At 35.9% G+C, this 23201-nt stretch overlaps 1 protein-coding gene across 15 annotated transcripts in view; it reads left to right on the top strand.

The window, feature by feature from the left end:
* Positions 1-23201, top strand: part of EYA1 (EYA transcriptional coactivator and phosphatase 1) — a 420890-nt gene that overhangs the window by 302318 nt on the left and 95371 nt on the right. For all 15 annotated transcript variants that reach the window (XM_025477983.3, XM_025477982.3, XM_025477975.3 and 12 more), the window contains 2 exons: positions 9206-9288; positions 9683-9869. In XM_025477983.3, coding sequence (XP_025333768.1) covers positions 9206-9288; positions 9683-9869 — 270 coding nt within the window. The remainder of the gene's footprint in view (positions 1-9205; positions 9289-9682; positions 9870-23201) is intronic.

The raw sequence follows: 23201 nt of genomic DNA, 5'->3' as shown, positions 1-23201 counted from the left end.
AGTAATTAGCGATCAGTACAAAATTTGTTTTCTATGGGAATTGTTAAAGTATATAGGAATAGATCAAGCAAGGTAAATGTAAAGGCTCTACAGTCCTTATTGCCTAAGTTAAAAATGCTCCTTGGAATATAAAAACTCTTACCGGGATAACAAGGAAAGCTTGGTCACTTAAAAGTCCTTCCTGTAAGAAAGGGGGAAAACTTTGGTTTTAAATAACCCATCTGGCCTTCAGAGGCTCTTCCCCGGGGAGTTGCACTAACTTCTGCCACATAGATCGCACCCGATGATGGACATAGCCCATGGCAAAGAGGCCAGGGAAGGAAAGCAAATGGACTTCTGTGAAAATACACGAGGGACAAATAGCATCCTGCTTGCCGAGTAAGTGCTAGGAAACCCTCTAAAACATGGGAAGTACAGACAGGCCCCAGCAGGTTCCAGCATTCTTATGTTGGCTGGGATTCTGGTTTTTAATGTGAGTCCTTGTTCTCTGTGAAGTAGACCTTTGACCTACATGTTACCCTTCTCTTTTCTTAAATGTTTTGAAGTTCCAGCCGGGCAGTATTGTCCACGTTAAGTCACATACGAAACTTTGATTTAATATTTTAGATTACGGAGTTTCTCCGTATGAACTGTGTTCGTAGTATGTTAAAGTAGCAGGGGTTTATTAATAAAGGTTCCGAGGTTGGCTTATTTTTAAATTGCGGTTGCTTAGCACCTATGGAACGGGGTGGCCCACGCTGGGTCTCCTCGCAAGACTGTTTCTTGTTTGTTACGGTTGACAAGACCACCACCCCTTCTCTGTAGGAACCCCTGGCAGTGACAAGAAGAAAGCAAAATCTTTGTGATCCAGGGCCTGTGGGCAACTTTATATAATTTGCTTGTAAAATGACTTACTAGCCTACAAGCGTTACAAGGAAGAAGTCCTTTAGAAACGAGATGGTTTGATCACAAATTTATTCATTAAATTTTTCAGGTGCCTTTGTCTCTACTAACTGCGGTGTTTGTGTAACCAAAAATTAAGACCATGTTTTGTAATGTATGATTCCCTTTCAATGTTACTGAATCAGAAAATCTTAACAGTGGATTTGGGGTGGTTAGGGTAGAAAGCAGTGACCTGGAAGTGGAGACAATGAATGGTCTTTCCCTAACCGAGAGTCCTTGTGTAAGAGAGAAAGCAGCATTCACTCTGCCTCTTGGAAAAGGAGAAGGATCCCTGCCTCAGCTACCTTACAAACTGATAATGGAAATAACCAGCAGACGATGGAGATGGAAATACCCAAATATAAATGGACTGTAAAAAACACAGAATATTATTTGCATTCCAAATATGAAATTTCTCATATGCAAGCAGGACTCTAAATTTCATTAATGTACCCACAGTATGCCAATGTCTGAGCTAACAGTGCTTGTTGAGAGGGCCGTATCCATGTGGTACGGTCAGTGTTCTGTTAGAATACCCATGTGGTATTATATAGATGTGACATCCTTGTACCATCTTTGGGTTCCAATGGTACTAATATCTAAAACCAGTGAGATTTTATCAGCTGTTCAAATTCCAAGATGCTGGGGATCCCTGGATGGCTCGGTGGTTTGGTGCCTGCCTTCAGCCCAGGGCGTGCTCCTGGAGACCCGAGATCAAGTCCCACATTGGGCTCCCTGCCCGGTGGAGCCTGTTTCTCTCTCTGCCTGTGTCTCTGCCTCTTTCTCTCTCTCTGTCTCTCATGAATAAATAAATAAAATATTTAAAAAAGAAATTCCAAGATGCATAATCAGTTTAAAATCTTATTTGATCATTTGAAAAAAAAAAAAAAAGTATCTGGGTGGCTCAGTTGGTTAAGCATCTGCTTTCCGTTCAGGTCATTGGGCTCCCTGCTCAGCAGGGAGCCTGCTTTTCCCTCTGCCCTGTGCTGCCTCACTCATGTGCATTCTTGCTCTCTCTCGCTCACTTGCTTTTCACAAATAAATAACATTTAAAATTGAATTTTAAAAATCTTACTTGATTTAAAACTCGATAGATTTTCTTTTTGGAGTTTTAGAAATATTTTAAATCCTTCCAGAAGGGTACTTATTCAAGCCTGCATTTAATTTCATTTAATTTAAATCTAAAGTAGTGACTGTAACTTAGTAAAGATAAGCCTTTATACACCATCTAGTTAAAAAGAAACAGTAAAGTGTGTGTTCTTTAGATAAAATCTGAGAAGTAAGCTCAATTATTCATTTTTCCTTTCCTTTTTTTTTTCCCCACTACTGTGAACAAGTAAGGAAGTTGAGAGATGTTTTTCTCTTGTGATACCTGTTGATTTTCAAGTTGCTCTTCATTACCACCACCACCATCACCAAAAATAAAACCATTATAAATATATATAAATATACTTATATGTTTATATTTCCTTCTGTCCATATACCTGATTCTTTAGGACAGGTATATTATTACCAGACCCTTTTGTCACTTACTGCACTGGACTAAAATTTTCAAGCATCAGTTTTCTCACTTGAGCCTAAATGAAAGTCTTCCAAGGCATGAGTCAGCCATGGTTTATCCATCTCCATGTGAGGCAGGCAGGATAAATACAACACAGGAATCTAAGGAACATAGGATGAAAGCGAGACTAGTGAAGAGGCAAATGATATGGCTTCAGTTAGTAAGCTGGGATTCCCAGAAAGTGAAATCAGTCCTGAGAGGAATAGTCAGGGAAAACTGATTGGAAAGCTAGGCCTTAAACGATGAGAAATGGGGGCTGTTAGAGGGAAGCATCAGATAAAAGGAGCAGAAATGAGGGGCACCCGGGTGGCTCAGTGGTTGAGTGTCTGGCTTTGGCTCAGGTCATGATCCCGAGGTCTTGAGATCAAGTCCCGCATCAGGCTCCCCACATGGAACCTGCTTCTCCCTCTGTCTCTGCCTCTCCTTCTCTCTGTCTTTCATAAATAAGTAAAATCTTAAAAAAAAAAAAAAAAAAAAAAAAAAAAAACAAGAATGAGTCTGATGTGTTTCAGGATTCCAGTGACCCTCTCCTGAATTAGTCTAGCAGGCTGTGGATGAGGGAGCATAAGCAACGGCATGGACAGTGATATCCTCTCCTCAGCCACAACCATCCCAGACTCTGCCCCAAGCCCCATGTCCCTTCTCCAGGCCCATACATATCCTTGCATGTGGACAGCTTCCCCGGACCCCCTCCACCCTTTAACATTTCCCGTGTCCCAATATGCTCCTAGTGGCGTATTCAACATTTAGATTCTTAGAGTTTTTTCAAAGAATGCCATGTCTTTTCCTGAACTGTTAATCTTAAATTATCAACAAACTTTTCTCACTTCTCTTACCTTCTTCCTCTACTTCTCTAAAAAAAACTTTCATTCTCTGATCTTCTCCTTCACTGCATTCCCAGAACACACTACTTGCTTTTTCTGAGCAGTTGCATTTCCCTTCCCAAACTAAACAGGTGCTTTCATTCACTTGAGTAGCCTTGTCTCTTAGAAGTGTTCTGAAAGGAAAACTTTTTTCAGTGTTCTTTTTTTTCCTCTCCCTGCCAAAAAAGAAGTATTGCTATGATTTTTTGTAATTTGTGAAATAGGTAAGATTTAAATAGGTAAGATTTTCGACTTAACAACTGGATAAGAAGGTTCCCCCACTGTCACCCCACATGGGATATAACTTCATTCCAAACCATACCAAGAATAATACTGGGCATTACTTGAGCTTCACTTGGGCCTATCCCTGCCAAACTCATAATTAAGGAATAATGAGTTCTAAGTGAAAATTCTTCCTACTTTGGGGAATTTTTGTAAGATTACATCACATAAAATTTGAAGCATTTTATTATAGAATATTTTTGCCCTCTTCTTTACCTAGAGGTGACTTTTCACATAAAGTGATTTGTCTCTAGGGAGGAGGAGACTTCTATATTAGTTTGATAAAGGAATTCTGAATATTAAGCCTAATTCTGTGATGTAAGACCAAAGTGAAGACCCTAAATCAAACAAAAACTCTCAGCAGATTGATCCTAATGGACAAGGGAGGTCTGTTTTTCTTTGTCATGTCTTGCCCTCTCTCCCCTTCAGCATCCGTGTATGGTGGCCTTCCCCACAGATGGGCCTCTCCTGCTGTGCCTGCGTAGGGAGGGAAGTGGGTTCGCAGCTACACACCGAAACTTTTTGGGGAGCGTTGTGGTTGCTCTTTTGCCTTTGCTTTGTGGTGTTCTGAACTGGTGAGGTTCAGCTGGTGGGATTGGCACCAACTGAGCACCGGATCAGCTATCACGGTGGGACCTTCTCCTCCCTTTACGAGCTTTCACACAGTGCAAGAGCCAAAGGTGCCCCAAATGGTCTCTGTGGCACTTCCATTCTGCAAATGCTTAGCAATGGTGATGACTTTCTTAGAGAAAATGAAAGCCTGTACTGGTTACAGGTTTCTGAAGCAGTTGCTAAAACACCTACTGAATTGGCACAAAACATAGTAGTGCTAACAATCAGGTACTGAGGTGTTTGATAAACCTGTGGATTTTCAGGTTCAAACCCTCACTCTTCTACCTCAGTGAGGTGGGGATTCCTGTGTCTAATGAGGGGCCTAGATATGTGCCTTTTAACAAACACTTTGTGAATGTGCCTGGCAAATAGCCATATGTTGGATATGTGTTGTTTTTTTTTTTTAAAGATTGTGTTTATTTGTTCATAAGAGACACAAAGAGGCAGAGGAGAAGCAGGCTCCCTGCGGGGAGCTCCATGCTGGACTCTCCCAGGATCCCGGGATCATACCCTGAGCCCAAGGCAGATGCTCAACCACTGAGCCACCCAGGTGCCCCGAAGCTGTATTATCTTGACCTCTTGTTTCCTTATTTGCAAAATGGGAATATTAATATTCCTTATCATATCCAAGTGTTGTGGGGTTTAGGTAAAGCATGTAAAAGATGAGCACACTCCTAACACATAGTTCGTGCTCGGTAGGCATTGTCTCTCTTTAGTGTTACTGTGTTTTGTATTCTGGGGATGTTTGTATGAGTTGACTACAAATGTCCAATTATATAAGTTCTAAGGTTTCTTTGTAGCCTATTTAATAGGGAAAGAATGAGTTTAAATATGATTAGTATTTGGGATGCCTGGGTGGCTCAGTGAAGTGTCTGACTCTTGATTTTGTCTCAAGTCATGATATCAGGGCCCTGAGATTGAACCCCCATGGGGCATCTGCCCCTCCCCCTGCTCATGCAAGCACAAGCTCTTTCACAAATTAAATATTTTTAAAAATGTAATTAGTATTTAATTTGCTAATTAATTAGTACTAATTAGCTTAAAATACTGATAAGTAGTTATGGGTATATATGAATATACATTTGTGTACATATTATATAAATTTGTGTGTGTGTGTGTGTGTGTATATATATATATATATATATATATATATATATATATATATATATATATAAGTTTGTATAAAACCATATACACACTGGAGAGAGAGAGAGAAGTGATTAAGTAATCCAGGCCTAAGAAAATAGAGAAGAGGGGAATTTAAGGAAGTTTTTTCTGAAGAAAGGTTTCTAGTCCATGCTGAGTTATGAAGTTGATTAGAGATTAGTCAGGATACAATGGGGAGGAAGTAAGAGGTGCAAAGAGTAGCCTTAAGAGAACCACATGTTGCTTCATTTGTGTGAAGTTAGGCTGGAATGTGTATCTGGGTGGGTTGGGTGGTTGAGGTTATTGGGAAGAAACCAAAGAAGTCCAAAAGATAAACTGGAGCCAGACCAGGGTCTAATAAATAAGCTCTGGTAAGGAGTTTGAATTTTATCCTGAGGGCGAGAGGAAGCCACTAACAGTTACTTTTTTTAAACAGGGGAGTGAGAAGATCAGATATGCACATTAGACAAAGTATCCTACCTTTATGGAAAATGAGCTGGAGAGGGCCAGAAAGTGGGCAGGAAACCAGTAAAGGAGGCTGTTGCAGAAATCCAGTGCCAGTGGCCTGGACTGAAAGCAGCCCTCTTTGCCTGAGTCCTATGTGAAAGCAGGTGGGGATGGCCCTACAGATCCGATTCTGGTGGTGCAAAAGTAATATTGCCTGAGCCTGATTCTCTAGTATGTACACCTCTCGCTGAAGTAAGTTTTACCCTTTTGGAAGTTGCATTAAGTCTCCTAGGCCACAGGAGTGCCATTAAAGCCTGCTTCAGCATACTAAATGGAATGGAATCTCGGCCTGCAGTCAGCCAGTAAATGAATATAACTTATGTTGAATTCCAGCTAATGTACAGTCTTAGAAGTAGCATTAAGTCTGGAAAGTCACTTGGGTACCATTTCAAGTACTGAACTGTGATTTACTTGGTCATACCTCAGTGGCCTATATGTGCCAATATAGCTTCCATGGCCTTTTCTACTGTGTTCCAGGGAATAACTTATGGAATGAAAACACCCATTTTAAAAATATATTTTCTATATCTTACTCATTTTCTTGGTGGATAGGGATTATTGAGGTCAGTATTTATTGTTCAAAAATGTGTAGTATAAATGAAAGTAGCAAGTCATAACCTAGAAATGTGCAGTTTAAATGAAAATAACAAGCCATAACCCAAAGTAATGTTTCCTATTAAATGTATATAATAAAGTTTAAAAAAGTATTGATAGTCACACTCTTATCCAAAAGAAATTTAAATTTTATTTTATAAGGCATGTTTGAAATGCTCATTGTAAGTTTGCTTTACACATATTAATTAAATGTTCACTGATAAATACAGAGTCACATGCCCATGAAATCCAGTGCTTAACAAAAACAAAACAAACAAACAAACAAAAACCAAAAAACCTGATGTCATCCTGATAAGTCCTGTGAGGTCCCAAACTATGTCTTAGTCATCTTTTTATCCCCATGTAATTATCACCATGAAAATTATGTTATTATTTGTGTGGTATTTAAGTATTTAATATATGTTTAAGTTTGTGATTGCCACATGCTAATGACAGTAATATGGGAAGCTTGTCTGAGGCTCCAGGTTTCATGGCAGAGTAAGTATTAGGAGTGTAAGACCTCTCTGCTTATCTGTGATGGGTGTTATGGGAACTTTGGACAATTGGTATTCCTGAAAGGCACAAATAAAGAAACCTCAAATATGAGTCTGTGATAACTAAATTTGAAACTAGCTTAGGAAATATTTTCCCTTAATAAAAATAACAAAGCCTTGGATCAGGTTTTCAAAGTTCGGAGATGTTTGATAAGTAAGTAGGAAAAGAATTTTAGATATGCAAAGAGATTAAGTCATATTTATCTAGTTTGGGAAAGTAAAAAGAGAGAAAAGACACATAAATGCAGTGAAGAATTTTAGAAATGTTTACTGAGATAAACAATAACAGTTCCTAACATTTGTGTAGTATTATGGATTGGGCATTGTGCTTTCTAAAACATTATCTCATTTGATCTGGGGAAGAACCTTATGAAGTAGTTTTCCCAGGTAGGGAATCTTAGAGTGGTTAGATGATTTGTCCTAAGTCCAAACAGCTCCTAAGTGATGACTGGAAACCCTGTTTTCTGACTCTTAACATCATACTTAAATGTTGAGCAGCAAATAAATAATTGGCATGTATTAACTACCACATCATACTTGAAGGCCTCTGTGAATAGCTAATTCACACTAAAGACTTTCTCCCTAATGGCCAACACATTTATTGCCTGTATCATTCATTTGCCATAAAATTTTAATTTTTAAAAAAAGGTTTCTCTTTTTATAGAAGAAACACGGCTTCTGAGTAGACAGTTTTAAAATGTCTTGACTTCCTCAATATTATGTGACCAGTGGTTGTGCCCTTCCGTAGATAATGTTTGAGATTTTTTGTGCTTTTTCAAAACGTCTTATGCTTTCAAAAAATATTTCAAATAAAATCACCAAAACATTTTCCTTGTTTTCATTTTTACTTTAGTGAAATAATATGAAAAAATTTTCCATGTAATTAAACATCATTATAATACCATTTCAATGTCTTCATCGTGTTCCATTTTCTGAATAACACCCATTAAGGGCTTGGGAATGCTTTCTATGTTTTGTTATTAGAAATGACACTGAAGAACATCTTTGCTAACAGTCTCTTTATATAAAGCCATATAGTTTTTTCTTAGAGTAAATGTCTGATAATAAAATTGCTGGCTGAAAGTTATTTAATCATTGACCAAATAGCCCAACCGGAAAGGTTGTGCTTATTTAAATTCCCACTTTGTAGCATATGAATGACACTGTTTGCACATTTGCCAATCCCTGATCTTTTAAAAAATCTTTGCTAATATGATTATCAAAAATAGTATATTATTCAGGCACCAGAGTGGCTCAGTTGGTTAAGTGTCAGACTCTTGATTTCAGCTCAGATTATGACCTCAGGGTATTGGGACTGAGCCCCGAGTCAGACTCAGCACTAGGTGTGGAGCCTGCTTGAGATCCTCTCCTTCCCTGCCATTCATATGTTCATTCCTTTTTTTTCTCTCTCTCTCTCTCAATCTATTAAAAAAAAAAAAAAAAAAAAAGCTGCTTTACATAGCTTAACAGTAAGTAAATAAAACCAGGGTGGGAACTGAGATTTGCTTTTATGTTTGTATCCTGCACAATGACTACTGCTTATTGCTGAACACATGTAGACATTCCAAAAATAGAATGTTACCTAGAGAGCACATGTAATATATAAAACAATATATCAATCATGTTCCTCCTTGGCCCTTGTTTTATCAAGTACTTCAAGGGCTGCCATTTATTCTTCTGGGAAATGAAATAATCAGCTTTTTCAGTGGGCCATTATAATGACAAGCACAATTCTGAAAGCATTTAAAAGTATCATTGTAGTTTTTGAGCTTGCAAGAACTTTAAAGATCATTTCATCAGATCCCATCATTTTACGTTAAGCATATTTAATGTAAAGCTATGAAAAAATACTGGTTTGTTCAACAAATTGAAATAGAAAGCTCAGTGTCTAATGTTTGCACAAATGTATGATTTTGCCCATAATTTTATGAGTTACACCCGTGGAAATTTAAATTTCTTTACTCTTTAATCCTTTCCAATATGGTGAAACTAAAAATGTCAACTATTTTAAGAAAACACAGTTTTTGTCATGGCAGTGGATTCTGGTTTTAAAGATAAATGCATTTGCAATGAACTTCAACTCTGTTTTATCTAAATAAGGCTTTCTTACAGGTACATTATTCTGCATAGTTTAGTCAACCATATTTCTTTTCACTTTGTTTTAGGTAGCAGTTTTACAACATCATCAGGATTATATACAGGAAATAATTCACTCACAAATTCCTCTGGATTTAACAGTTCACAGCAGGTAATTTTAAAAGCCACTTTAACTTCAGAATTTTTTTTTTAATGCAACAGATGATTTTCTTAGATCTGTTTACAGTGTACTACTATAAGTGATTGCTTACCTAAGCCTTATAAAATATATTTTTTTCTTTTAAAAATCTCTTCAGTCTTATATGGTGAGCCTTTGCTTTTCAGATTCTTAATTTTACCTAATGCATCATGGAATAGAAAAGGTAGGAAGAATGTATCTGATCTTATGTAAAATTTGTTTGCAAGTAGGCACTTCAGTCAATGGGTACTTGTATGCTCCTTTGTAAATTCGGAGAAGACACACAAACCCAAATATAGTTATATTTGAAAAGTAAGAAATAAGCAGCAGTATTCTGACATAATTTTTGTGTGGTTTGATTTGGTAGGACTATCCATCTTATCCCAGTTTTGGCCAGGGTCAGTACGCACAGTATTATAACAGCTCACCGTATCCAGCCCATTACATGACGAGCAGTAACACCAGCCCAACGACACCGTCCACAAATGCCACTTACCAGCTTCAGGAGCCACCATCTGGCATCACCAGCCAAGCAGTCACAGATCCCGCAGCAGGTAATTATGTGCACTTTATTAGTCCTGCAGGCTGTATTTCTGGTGGTTTAAATGCATTTTTCTACAGTCATATATTCATGCAGTGGTTTCACAGTTTTGGCAAGTTTTGGCAAGGCCTGAATGTAAGTCAAACAGTGTGATTGTGACATTAACTTTATTTAATTTTGTTTGCTGAAAAATTTTAGCGTAAATGGTGTAACTTCAAAAGCACTTAAATTGAGACTTTATTTAGTTGTAAATATACTCAGTTTTCAAGAGCTATATATAATGTTTTAGATACATAATTATATTTAGCTATAATTATTAACTATAATTATAAATATTTGCCCACATACTGAATATAAAAATAAATGATATTACTTTGAATTCAATGTTTATTATAATTAAATATCTCTCCAAAATAAAAAAAGATACCAGAGTTCATAATGGAAAACAGTGATTCCTCTGGCTCACTCTTTCCATGCATGACCTAATTCTGAATTTCATGACTGGGCAAGAGCATTTTCATACTTCTGCACAACCCTTGATAAGCCTTTTCAAATGACAATCTCTCCAGCTCTGGAAATTTTCCTACTATGTATTTGATATTTCTTGCCTTCCATTAGTTTTTTCTGGAACTTTTAATACTGTATGATTAATTTCCTGAATTGGTCTTTATCTATACTTCTATTTTCTCTTGCACGTCGTCTCACCTTTGTCTTGTTAAAAATGTCGTCTCCTTTCATAGATTATGAAGTGATCTCTTATCCTCAAACAATCACAGAGTTTTCTTTCTTTTTGCCTTTTATTCTTAGAGCCCCAGACCACTCTTTGCTACAAGCCAGGTTAAAAATTCTGAAACACACTTCTGTGAGATCATGATCATAGTGTCTTAATTCTAGTTGGTTCCCCTAAATCATGAAAACAAATTTTAGGTGCTAATTTCAATCTGGACAATAAGTTTATCTTACAAATATTAGCAGATGTCCCCCATAAAAAAAAAAATCTCCTTCAGGTTTTTGGTGTTTCACATCGTTTTCCTGAATATATGTGAACACTCTTTTGCTCTAGAGTAGGAAGTTACATCATTCCTAAACTTGTATTCCACCTATAACTAAACTCTTTCTGCACAACTCAACATTTTTATCTTTATCAGATTCCATTTACCTATATTTTTTAAAAGCTAGCTTGATCTATTTTTCACTTAGTTCACATGTGTAATTACAGTTTTCACAGAATCTAGTATACATGTCTTTTAATTAGATTTAACATCTATATAATCACTCTCAAAAATTGGATTTATTATAGAGCTATTGTAGAATTTTCCTCTCTGCTTCCATCAAGTTGATGTAGGCATCATGAGAAAGGTAATGGCCTGTCCCAATTTTAGGGAAATCTCATGTTTTCATATGAACCATCTGAGTCATGCAAACTTCTTGAGGACTAAAAGGAGCTTTGAAATAGAATAGCTATGTAAACAAGTAGAAAAACTTCAGGATCTGTGGAATAATAGAATGAGAAAAGAAGACAGCAGAGTAATGTTACTTTAATTCATGACATTTTGATTGTGAAGAGTACAATACAAAACAAGCTAGTGAAGACTTAATCATGTTTTTTTAAAATTAAGCTTGATTAGCACTTTCTAAAAAATACCAATTCAGTCATATCAGAAAAGTTTGTGCCATTTTTTTAAGTGAATTTTATTTATCAAAGTGGTGTTGTGTGAAAGAGTGGGGAGGACTAGGCACAGAACCATGTGACATAGGAAATAATGCAAAATTATGATTTTCAAAATGTCTACATGATTTCAAGATCAAATTATTTATTTTAGATTTTATTTGAATAAATGCTCAGTGTTTCAGGTATTCATTTCAATTGCAATATCTTTATGGCTACAGAATAGGAATGAATAGGATTGGGGACAAGTATTTTTCAGGTTTCTTGTATTTACTACTTCCCACTAAAATAAACGTATGTATCAGTCTTCCTTATGTAGTTAGAAGTGAAAAGTTCAGTGAGTTTCCACATTAAAAAGAAATGTGAATTACTTGAGGAATTCAAAGAGGATTTAGTCTGGTGTAGGGGGTTTTGGTTTGTTTGTTTACTTTTGCAGTATGATGGATTCAGCCAAAGTCTTTTGGTGCTAATTTTCCTTTATTACTAGTCATATGTAAGATGGTAGACTTGTCTTCGATGAAAAGGAAGTTTGAATGATAGAGTCCATAAAGTCGTTAAAGAATTCAAAGGAATGATTTATTATCTATAACCTAATGTTTTGTGATAGAAATAAAAAATAGTTAAAATCATGTCTATTTTGTTGAAATTTCAGATTTTTTTATTTTACATTTAATAATCTGTTCGGTTTAAAGTCACTATTATCTACATTGGAAAAATAGACTCTAGTTATGATCTGATCTTATGTATGGCTAGGTTTCTGCCTTTCAGTTTCAAGAAATTATACTGTTCAGAATGAATACACAGTATATGTGGCTCTCCTCCCATACTTTATAATATCTGTTCTTGTATTGCTTAAGGAATTGTTATGTCATGATGAACATAAAAAGATAATAACCTCACAAGGACTTTTCAGGCTAAACATGTAAATACTCATTATTTGGTGACTATCTAAATAAAATAAAAGTTACATCACCAGGAAATATTTAAGTATTAATCTATTTTGGGAATATGGTGAGGTTTATCTGGTTGTTTAGCAACATTGTAATTTACTTATTGGGCTCAAGAAAATTGTACCTATTCTTTAACTAGCAATGCTCCCTCCCCATTTTGGTTGTTTCTAATTTTGGCATTTATAAATCTATAAATATTTGTGCTCAGGTTTTTTGTATAGGCACAAGTTTTCTCTTTTTTAAAAAAGATTTTATTTATTTATTCATGAGAGGCAGAGACACAGGCAGAAGGAGAAGAAGGCTCCATGCAAGGATCCCAATGCAGGACTCGATCCCAGAACCCCGGGAATCATGCCCTGAGCTGAAGGCAGATGTTCAACCGCTAAGCCACAAACTTAGGTGTCCGTAGACCTAAGTCTTCAAATTGTATAAATACCTAGCGGTGTGATCACTGAATTACTCTATAAGAGTATGGTTAGTCTTATAAGGAATTGCCAAATTGTCTTCCAAAGTGCTATACCATTTTGTGATCCAATAAGCAATGAATGAGAATCCTGTTGCTCCACTACCTCATCAGCATTTGGTGTTGTCAGTATTTCAGATTTTGGCCATCCTAATGAGGGGTAGCAGTATCTAGTTGTTTTAGTTTGCATTTCCCTAATGAAATATTATGTTGAGTATGTATTCATGTATTTATTTGCTCTGAATATCTTCTTTGGTAGGTGCCTGTTCAAATGTTTAGCCCACTTTTTAATGAGGCTGTTTTCTTATTGTTGAGTTTTAAGTTCTTGTATATTTTGGATGCAAGTTCTTTATCAGATAAGTTTTGCAAATACTTTCTCCCAGTCTGTGGCTTGTCTTTTTAAAATCTCTTAACAGTATGTTTCAAAGAGCAGAAGTTTTTAATTTGAATGAAGTCCATCTTAGCAGTTTTTCTTTTTCATGGAATATGCTTTTGGTTTTGTATCTAGAAATTCATTACCAAGCCCAAGGTCACCTAGGCTTTTTGCTGTGTGATGATCTAGAAGTTTCGTAGTTTTGCCATTTCAAAATGTTTAGGTCTCTGATCCTTTCTGAGTGAAATTTTGTGAAAAGTGTAAGTCAGTGTCTAGATTCTTTTTTTTCTTTTTTCTTTTATTTCTTTTTTGGCATGTGGATGCCCAGTTATTGTAGCACCGTTTGTTGAAAAGCCTCTCTCTTGCCCACTGAGTTACCTTTACTTCATCAAAGATCAGTTGACTATATGTGGGTGGGTCTATTTCTGGGCTCTCTGTTCTCTTTCATCAATTTGTCTATTCTTTTTCTGATACCACAGTGTCTTGATTATTGTGGTTTTGTATAATAAGTCCTTAAGTTGGGTAGTATCACTCCTCTGACTGGGTTCTTCCTCAATATTGTGTTGGCTATCCATGGTCCTCTGCCTTTCCACAGAATCTTTAGTCAGCTTGTCAGTATCCACCAAGGAATTCACTTGAGTTTTGTTTAGAATTGCATTGAATCTAAAGGTCAATTTGGGGAAAACGGAATATATGGAATCTTGACAATATTGAGTCTTCTTATCCATGTACATGGAATATCTCTCCATTAATTTACTTTTTTATTTTTTTCATCAGAGTCCTATAGTTTCCCTCATATAGATTTTATACATATTTTTTAGGTTTTTCTCCTTTTTTTGGTGCTAATTAAATCATGTAACATTTTAAATTCAAATTCAATTGCTCATTGCTGGTATCTAGGAAAGCAATTGACTTCTGTATATAATCCTTATACCCAGAATCTTCTATAATCGCTTACTAGTTCCAGAAGTTTTACTGTTGATTCTTTGATATATTGTTTTACATATACAGGTATGTAATTTGTGAACAGAGATTTATGTCTTTCTTCCTACTCTGAATATCATTTGTTTCCTTTTCTTACCTTATTGCATTAGCCAGGACAGTGTTGAATAGGAGTGGTACAGGAGACATCCTGTCTGGTTTTCGTGATCTTAGAATACTGATTTCTCATCATTAAGTGTGATGTTAGCTATATATTCTTAATAGATATGTTTTATCAACTTGAGGAAGTTTTCCCTTGTCCCCCGTTTGCTCAGCATTTGTGTCATGAATTGGTATTGGATTGTATCCAGTGCTTTTTCTGCATCTGTTGATATGATCATATGATTTGTCTTCCTTAGCCTGTTGATGTGATGAATTACATTAATTGATTTTCAAATGCAGAACCAGCTTTTCCTACCTGGAATAAATCCCACTTTGTCATGGTGTATAAATCTTTATATACATTGTTGGATTCAGTTGTGCTAATATTTTAAGAATCTTTGAATCTATGTTCATGAGATGTATTGGTCTGTGGTTTTCATTTCTTATAATGTCTTTGTCTGGTTTTGGTATTAGGATAATAGTGGATAACTATTAGGATAACATCATAGACTAAGTTAGGAAATGTTTTTTTCTGCTTCTATTTTCTGGAACAGATTGTAAAGAATTCATATCATTTATTTCCTAAATATTTGGTAGAATTCACCAGTGAAGCCATCTAGGCCTAGTGCTGTTTTGGAAGGTTAATTATTGATTCAATTTCTTTAATATATATAAACCTATTCAGATTATCTATTTCTCCTTCTGTGAGTAGATTGTCTTTCACAGAATGGTTCATACTATGTAGGTTATATAATTGGTGGGCATAGAATTACTCATAATATTCCTTTATTACCATTTAATGTTCAGGGGATTGGTAGTGATGGCCTTTTTCATGTCTGATATTAATGATTTGTGTCTCCCCCCCCCCCCCCCTTTTTTTTTTTCCACCTTGGTTAACCTGGCTGGAGATTTATCAGTTTTATTGATCTTTTCAAAGAGCCAACTTTCCATTTCATTGATTTTTTTTTTTCCTTATTGTTTTCCTGTTTTCAATTTCATTGACTTCTTTGATTTTTTTTTATTTCTTCTTTCTTTTGATTTAATTTGGTCTTCTTTTTCTAGTTTCCTAAGGCTTGAAGCTTAGATTGTTGATTTTAATACATGCTGTAAATGCTTTCAATTTCCCTCTAAGTATTGCTTTTGTGCACCCACAAAACTTAATGTTTCTATTTATTTTTATTTAGTTCGAAATATTTTTATTTCCATTATCATCAAAACCCTTTTAAAGATATATGTATTTATAAACATTTTATGGAGAAAAATATTAAAGACTTAATGATGTATGAGTATGTATCCTTTGTGATGGTTGTCTAATTATTCACATTTTTCCAGTTAAGTGGTTTTCAGTTGTTAAAGAATGTGTTTAGTTTCTGAGAATAAAAATATCCCATGGTAAATTCAAATTCCACTATCTATAGGAGAAAATTTTGGTCAGAGTCAACTCTTTCCTTTTTTATTCAATTCTAAGACTTGTAAGACAATATCACAGTTAAATTCATGGTTACTTAAATTTTAAGTGGTAGTTTTCATTTTTAAATTTCTTTTTTAAAACAATCCTTTGCAAAGTAAGTGGTTTTCTTTTATGTTCAAAAACATATAGACGTAAGAAAAAAAAAGGAAAAAGTCATTTAGGATGTTTTCCTTTTGTATCTGAACTCAAATATTATCATCTCTTAGCCACTGACATGTGAAGAATGTTATTTTTTTATACTAAATACTAAAATTTTAAGGCATATTATTATCAACATAACTTTTTTTTCAAAAAGTGATAAAAATTATTTCACCACCACTTGAGAGTAATTGTCATGAAGGAATTTGCTAAATTGACTCTTAGAGTACTTAAGCCATTCTTTTTTTTAAAGATTTTTTAAAATTTATTTATTCATGAGAGACACCGAGAGAGAGAGAGAGAGAGAGAGAGAGAGAGAGAGAGAGAGAGAGAGAAAGGCAGAGACACAGGCAGAGGGAGAAGCAGGCTCCATGCAGGGAGCCTGATGCGGGACTCAATCCCGGGACTCCAGGATCACGCCCTGGGCCAAACCGCTGAGCCACCCAGTGATCCCCTTAAGCCATTCTTTTAAAAATACTTTTCTTTATCATATGACTTCCATATATCTGATCAAAATATGAATTTATTTGTAATTCATTTACTGTACTGTGCTTAAATAATTTAGCTTGAGCACATTTTTGGTCAAAAATCTCTTAGAGCATCTTATAATTATGACAGCTATCATAATAATACACAGTAAAAATGTAATTGATGTTTTTAGAGCTTTACACTATATGTAATCTTATACCCATGAAGTGTAGGTACTATTTGCCCCATTTTACAGATGAGGAAAATGAGGCACATAGCTCTTAAGTGCTCAATAAAGAATAAGTATTATTGAGGTAATCAAGAATTTTGAGGCCAAATTTTTGTGAAAGTACTAGTCATCTGTAACATTGTATTTTTGAAATAAAGCAATCAGAGAAAAGAGTAAATGGTAAATAAAACACATTAATGTGAAATAAAGCTAATTATTTGTTCATTAGGAGTGAATTTTAATATGGATGCTATAGAAAAGTTAGGTTTTCCAAGGATTTGTTCATTCAAATTCTTACCAAAAAGGTAGACTTTGAAATCTACCTTTTCATGCTCTGACCGCATGCAGACGATTTACTGGTTAAGGTGATGTACGGGAATCTTGCCAATATTGAATTTCAAGTGACAGAGGAAAAATCAGTATAAGAGGGAATTCAATATGCATGGGAAACCATTTGTTCCCTCTGCTTCTTTGATCCTTGCCAAGGCCCAGGAAAATAGAGCAAAGCGCCTGAAAACCGGGAACATTCTTGTGCAAAGTTGCAGGGGAACTCTGAGCTCTCACAGGAATTCAGTGTGACAGGATGAAAAACTAAACTGCTGGCCGTCTCCCTTATAAATGCAGGAAATTTGGGCCGCATCTATACTACCGAACATGCCTACATCTGTCCACTGTAGAAACAATCCTGAGGTTTGCAAACAGCATGCATCTTGACTCCTACCGTTTTGCCAAGTGAGCAATTCTGAAAATCTTTAGGCCATGCTTGCTCATTCTTACTAATAATGCCTTGTGGACTTTGGAGAAGTTTACAATTTGTTCAGCTCAAAAATAAACTCATTTACTGAAACAGTTTTAACTAACATGCTGGAAACATTTGTCGGCAAAACAAATATTTGTGTCTAAAATGGTCAGGCTATTAAGATGTGAGAAAACAAAACAGATGTTTGTTTGGGGTTGTTGGGTTTGTTTGTCTTGATGGCATTTGCTTTCTTTTTTCTTTCCCCTCAACCCCAGAGAAAACACAGTGTCAACCTTAATGAGATTATAAAATTCTTGAAAATTAAGTTCATTTTTGTTTTATATTGTCAGGAATATCATAAATATAAGTTGCCTTATTGTTGAGTTTTGGACTGTGTTTCTAAGAAGTAAAAAAAAATCAGTGCTTTAGCATTTTCCTGTTTGGTGCCTCATTACTGGTTTGACTAATTTTTTCAGTTTGTTGTCTGGAAGTCAGGATGCTATATAGAGTCAATTTTAGTATATGTGGATTCAAATATGTAATTCTTTCTTCTACTTATACTTATGATTTGTATATAAATACCCAAAATAAAAAAGCATATATTATTGAGCTAAATTTGTTTGCTATCCCTCCCAAACATTTATTACTGTATCTTCTTTTGTAGCTAATTGATTCATTGTTTCTGTAAAGCATTAAGCATCCTCTGGGACCAACACAAATCAATGTAATAAGTTTCCTTATTTAAGTTGGAGGACAACAGCATTTATGGATACGATTTTTTAATGGGAGATGGTTCAGAAAAGAATATACAAAATTATCTGTGTTTACCATCCCTTCACCTCATTTAATTTGGATTGAATGGTTTCTGGGGAAAGTTTTGAATTAATTTATATTTATTTTCAGGGGGAGGGTAGGTAATTTTATTTTATTTACATATGTGTTTTTCTTGAAATATAGTTAATATACAATGTTACATGAGTTTCAGGTATACAACATAATAAATTGACAAATCTGTACATTATGCTTACCCTTACCACAAGCATAACTCCTGTCACCATACACCACTATCGCGATACCACTGACTATATTCCCTATGCTATACCTTTCATCCCCATGATTTATCTAGATTAACTTTTATTTTATTTTTTTATTATTTTATTTTTTTATATTTTATTTATTTATTCATGAAAGACATGGAGAGAGAGAGACAGAGACAGAGACACAGGCAGAGGGAGGAGCAGGCTCCATGCAGGAAGCCCAATGTGGGACTCGATCCCGGGTCTCCAGGATCAGGCCCTGGGCTGAAGGCGGTGCTAAACCACTGAGCCACCCAGGCTGCCCTGGATTAACTTTGAAATACAACTTTTAAATTGATGGATTCATGGCTATCGATTTTAGTCCAAGTTCGATAGCCAAAAATTTACGTTTAATGCATTTTTTAAATTTACTGAAGAAGAATATATGAGCATGGGACAAAATTATAAAACTATAGAAGGGTTTCCAAAGAAGAGTAAAATTCCCTTAATCATTTATAGCCAGTTTTTTTTTTTAATCAATTGAGTTTCTTGTGTACCTTTCCAGGGATACATATTGCTTATATAAACATATAAAAAGCACCTGCCCCTGGACACTTTTTTCCATATTCAAATATGTATACTTTCTATTATTTTTCTTTTTCCATAAAGAGAATATATACTATTCTATCCCCTACTTCTTTTTTTTACTTAACATATGGAGAAAAATTTAATAGGTATTTTTGATGTGGATTTTCGATGAGAGTATAATAACTATATTTTTTAGTGCATACTATGTGCCAGGCATTTTTCTAAGCATTGCTCATGCATGAACTTAGCTCATTCCTACCCAGCTTCATGAGATAAGCAGTGTTCTTAGTATCTCCATTTTACAGATGGAGGAGCTAAGGAGAGAGGTCCATGACAGCATGAGCATTTACCCTCCAGTAGCTTGACTACAAACATGAATTGTTGATTAGGCAAGCATGCTGCTTCTAGAAGCCACTGTGTCTGAAGTTTCAAACAAGCAAAATAATGGAAATGTAAACAAAGGAGAGGCAGTAGCGATCTGGTGCTCATTTTCTTAAATTATTCAAAGAACTGAGCAAAGGCATATATTAGCAGGTATTCCATTAAATATGTGTTAAGTAATTTGAATGAACTCTGCTCATAAAATAGTGTGGGTCTGAAATTACAGGGAAGTGATCATGTAGTATATTTAAGGTTATCTGGTAGTATTCCCTGAATTATAAGATCAGTTTGTGGATATCTTGGATAATCTAACATCCAATTGCACACTTTTCCTAAATGTGCTCCATCCTCACTCTTTATCCTATGTAACTGCCTGTCATGGACTTGCTTAGAGAACAATTTTTCACATCTCTACATCCCCTATCCTTCCCTAAGGACCTAGTTCTCTACATTACTAATTTCCTTTTTCTTTTCTTTTCTCTATTTCTCCATTTGCCTCTCACGGTTGATGAGCACTAAGTATAGGGGTAATATTATTCTTGTATCAAGGAAGAGGGAAGCCATTCTTTGTAAAGTATGAGTAGGCATCTTAATATAGTAGTCACCTTCTAACATTTTTGAGAATATTTACATGACCCCTTCAGAAACTTTATCAAGTACCTCTTCATAAAATTAAAACTGCATTTTCTTCAGTACCATTAGTTAAGACAGATTTTACTGTTGCTTACTTTATGTAAGTCCTGATACTTGAGTACAAATTTCTAGTATTTTACATTGTATATTTGTGGTATTCACCTGGATTGTTGATTTACTTGATAATCATGGATTGATTTAGAAATCCTGTCTGCCATTGATTCTGTGGAAAATAGCTCCCAGGTCCCAAGCAACTGCTTTAAAAATATGTAAAACAGAGGCACCTAGGTGGCTCGATTGGTTAAGGGTCCCACTCTTGATTTCAGTTTGGTCATGATCTCAGGGTCGTGGGATCCACAGTGTGGGTGGAGCCCGCTTGGGATTCTCTCTTCCTCTGCCATCCCCCTGTACCTCTTGCTCTGAAGCACGTGCGCGCTCCCTCCCTCTCAAAAAAAAAAAAAAAAAAGATAAAACATAGCTGATTTGTAAATCGACAGATCTCTTGTATCTGCAAGTACATTTTCAAATGAAGCAATTGGGCAATAGGGAATTTTGTTAGAAGGGACCTTACAGGTTCTTTTGCTGAAGACTTTGAATAAGCAATCTAGAAATATTATTTCTTTCCAAAGCTGCATAGCCCATCACTGCCAGCATCTCTTAATGTTATGGCTGGAATGGCAACCTTGGGAGACAGTGTCATGTGGTGTGGCCTTTCCCACACTGCTCTGGGGAAGCACTACCATCTGTGAAAGATGGGGCCAGATAGCCTTTAATGAGTTCCAAAGCAGGATAGGTGAGGGAGACAAATTGTTAGGTTGAAAGTTAGCAGGGCTCCTGTACTTGAGGTCTTTCCTGATCCTTTGATACAGTAATATCCACTGAGAACTGAATATAATACACAGTGCACCTCAATCATACTTGGCTGGAAACCATTCTCCACCCACCTTCCGCCCCCACAGTGGGTATCTGTGAACTTGGGCACTACACTTCCTCACAATATAATTAAGAAAAAGGAGTGGTAGCTAAGGATTTGGGGTTGGGCTAACCTGGATTTGAATCCTGGTTTTGTTATTTATTCTGGGCAGGTCACTTAGCACTTCAGAGTATCAGTTTTCCATTAAATGAGGATAATACTACTCATGTGTATGGGATGAATGTGAGGATGACGTTATGTAAGTGGCCAGCAAAGCGACACCTGCTAGGCCCTCAAGTATTTATTTCTTCCATGCGTGCATTTAGCAGATACTTATAAATGCTTACTGTGTCCAGGCCCTGTGTTTGGCCCAGGGGATATAGAGGTGACAAGAAGGGCAAGATCCCTGGCAAAAGGAAGCCAGTGTGTTTTCTTCCTTCTTGAAGATTATTACTGTGGTGCATTGTGCATTGTGGTTGTTTCAGATGCTTCAGCCCCCAAAGTGGTGTTCACCAGTTTCCTTCATATAGTATGAGTAGAAGAGGTTGAAGCCAGAGGTTGAAATGTGTGAGGATGGATGATTGAAGTTTCTATGAGATTGTCCACAGAGTACTGGAGACAATGGCTGTACTCCAGGGATGATAAAACTCTTAATTTACTTACTAAACCTTGACTGAGGAATTAATTTACTGAAGAGACCGTAATCAGTGATTGTGTGAAAGGGAAGTAATGATTATGGAATACAGATAGAGAAGTCAAAGCAATTCTCTAAAATTAGTTCAAATATATATTAATCTATGACTTGTGGTTAACCCTATAACATTAGTCAACAGATCTACTTGCCTTTAGTTTATTTTACCCAAGTTTCTATGGCAGAGTTCTATGACCATAACTTAAAGTTGTTAAGATTCCTTTATTTTAAGTCTTCTCCTCTTTGATAAGGTAATATTCAATGAGAATCTAATATAATGTAATTTATTCAAGACCTTACTGAGGTTTTGGTGGTTTCTTTATTTGGCCAAGACAGAAATAACTCCCACTTAAAAAATCCAGTATAACATCATCATGGTCATACTCTGTGGCACGTAATTTTGAAGGCTTGATCACCTACTACTTCATAGTCTACAAGAATCCCAAGAAGCGTTTTGAGGACTCTTATGAGCCTTCTCTCAGGGCTGTGGCCTTCCACATGGGGATTTTCCCTGATAAGGTCCCTTTATCTTCATAAAGCTTTCTGTCCTCAGCAGAGGTAACTTAGTAAAGCATAGAGGTTTCCACTCAACTGAGCAACCGAGAATAGCTCCACTTCAAGTAACTCGTTAGTATAACCTTTTACCTCGTTGCTTCTTAATACTCAAGGAGACACTCACTTCTGTCAGCTACCAGAAAGACACATAATGCCTCAATCTTCTAGATGTTTTCAATTTTACCTTTAAAATAAGCAAGGTGCCCCACCTCAGTGCTTTGTAGTCTGAAGTACTGAGTCAGCCAAATGGAGTCTGCTGTGGTCAGCCAGAGAAGTAAAAAACCTATGAAACCTGCTGTTTTATTTACCTTGAGGTTCCTGGTGTCACACAACATCCTCTCCATGAGCAGTCTTGTGAAGCATTTTTGTCTCATCTCTGTGCTAGAAATACCTGTTTCTGTAGAAAATTTGTTATGTCTCATTGCATGTGCACCGAACAAGTCCTAGAACTATGTGTGCCATTGACTGCTTAGGTCAAGAAGACCTGTGTGACCACTCTCTCTCCTGGCTTTATGGCTTTATTTTACCTTTCCCACTTCAGTGTTTTACTAATGTACTTGCTCATTAAAAAATAAAATTACTATATAGTCACTGTGTACATATTTGGGGGGGTTAAACCCATTTGAAGAAAGGTAGAATATAAATTATACAGAAGATACTATTAACTAAAATGTCTTATTAGACAAGAATAGGAGCAAGAAAATAGATTTATTTCCTCCACTCCATTTTCAGGAAGCACTTATTTTCCAAATGTTGCATTATAACTACCTTTGTGAATGTCGCCATTTTGGTTATTATGTGCATAAAAACCTCTTCAAGATTCTCCTAATTATAGCCTCCCAAGAGCACACACCTGCCCATCTTTTCTTCTCTTTGCTCAAAGTCCCAAACTACCATGTCTAATAGGCCTGTTATTTGTTTCAATCCAACTAATTTATATAAGAAAGCACGTTGCCAACTGCAAAATGCCTCCCAAATGTAAGAA

This window comes from Canis lupus, chromosome 29, assembly GCF_003254725.2.
Source record: "Canis lupus dingo isolate Sandy chromosome 29, ASM325472v2, whole genome shotgun sequence".
Lineage (NCBI taxonomy): Eukaryota > Metazoa > Chordata > Mammalia > Carnivora > Canidae > Canis > Canis lupus.
This window is presented reverse-complemented; position numbering and strand designations above follow the sequence as displayed.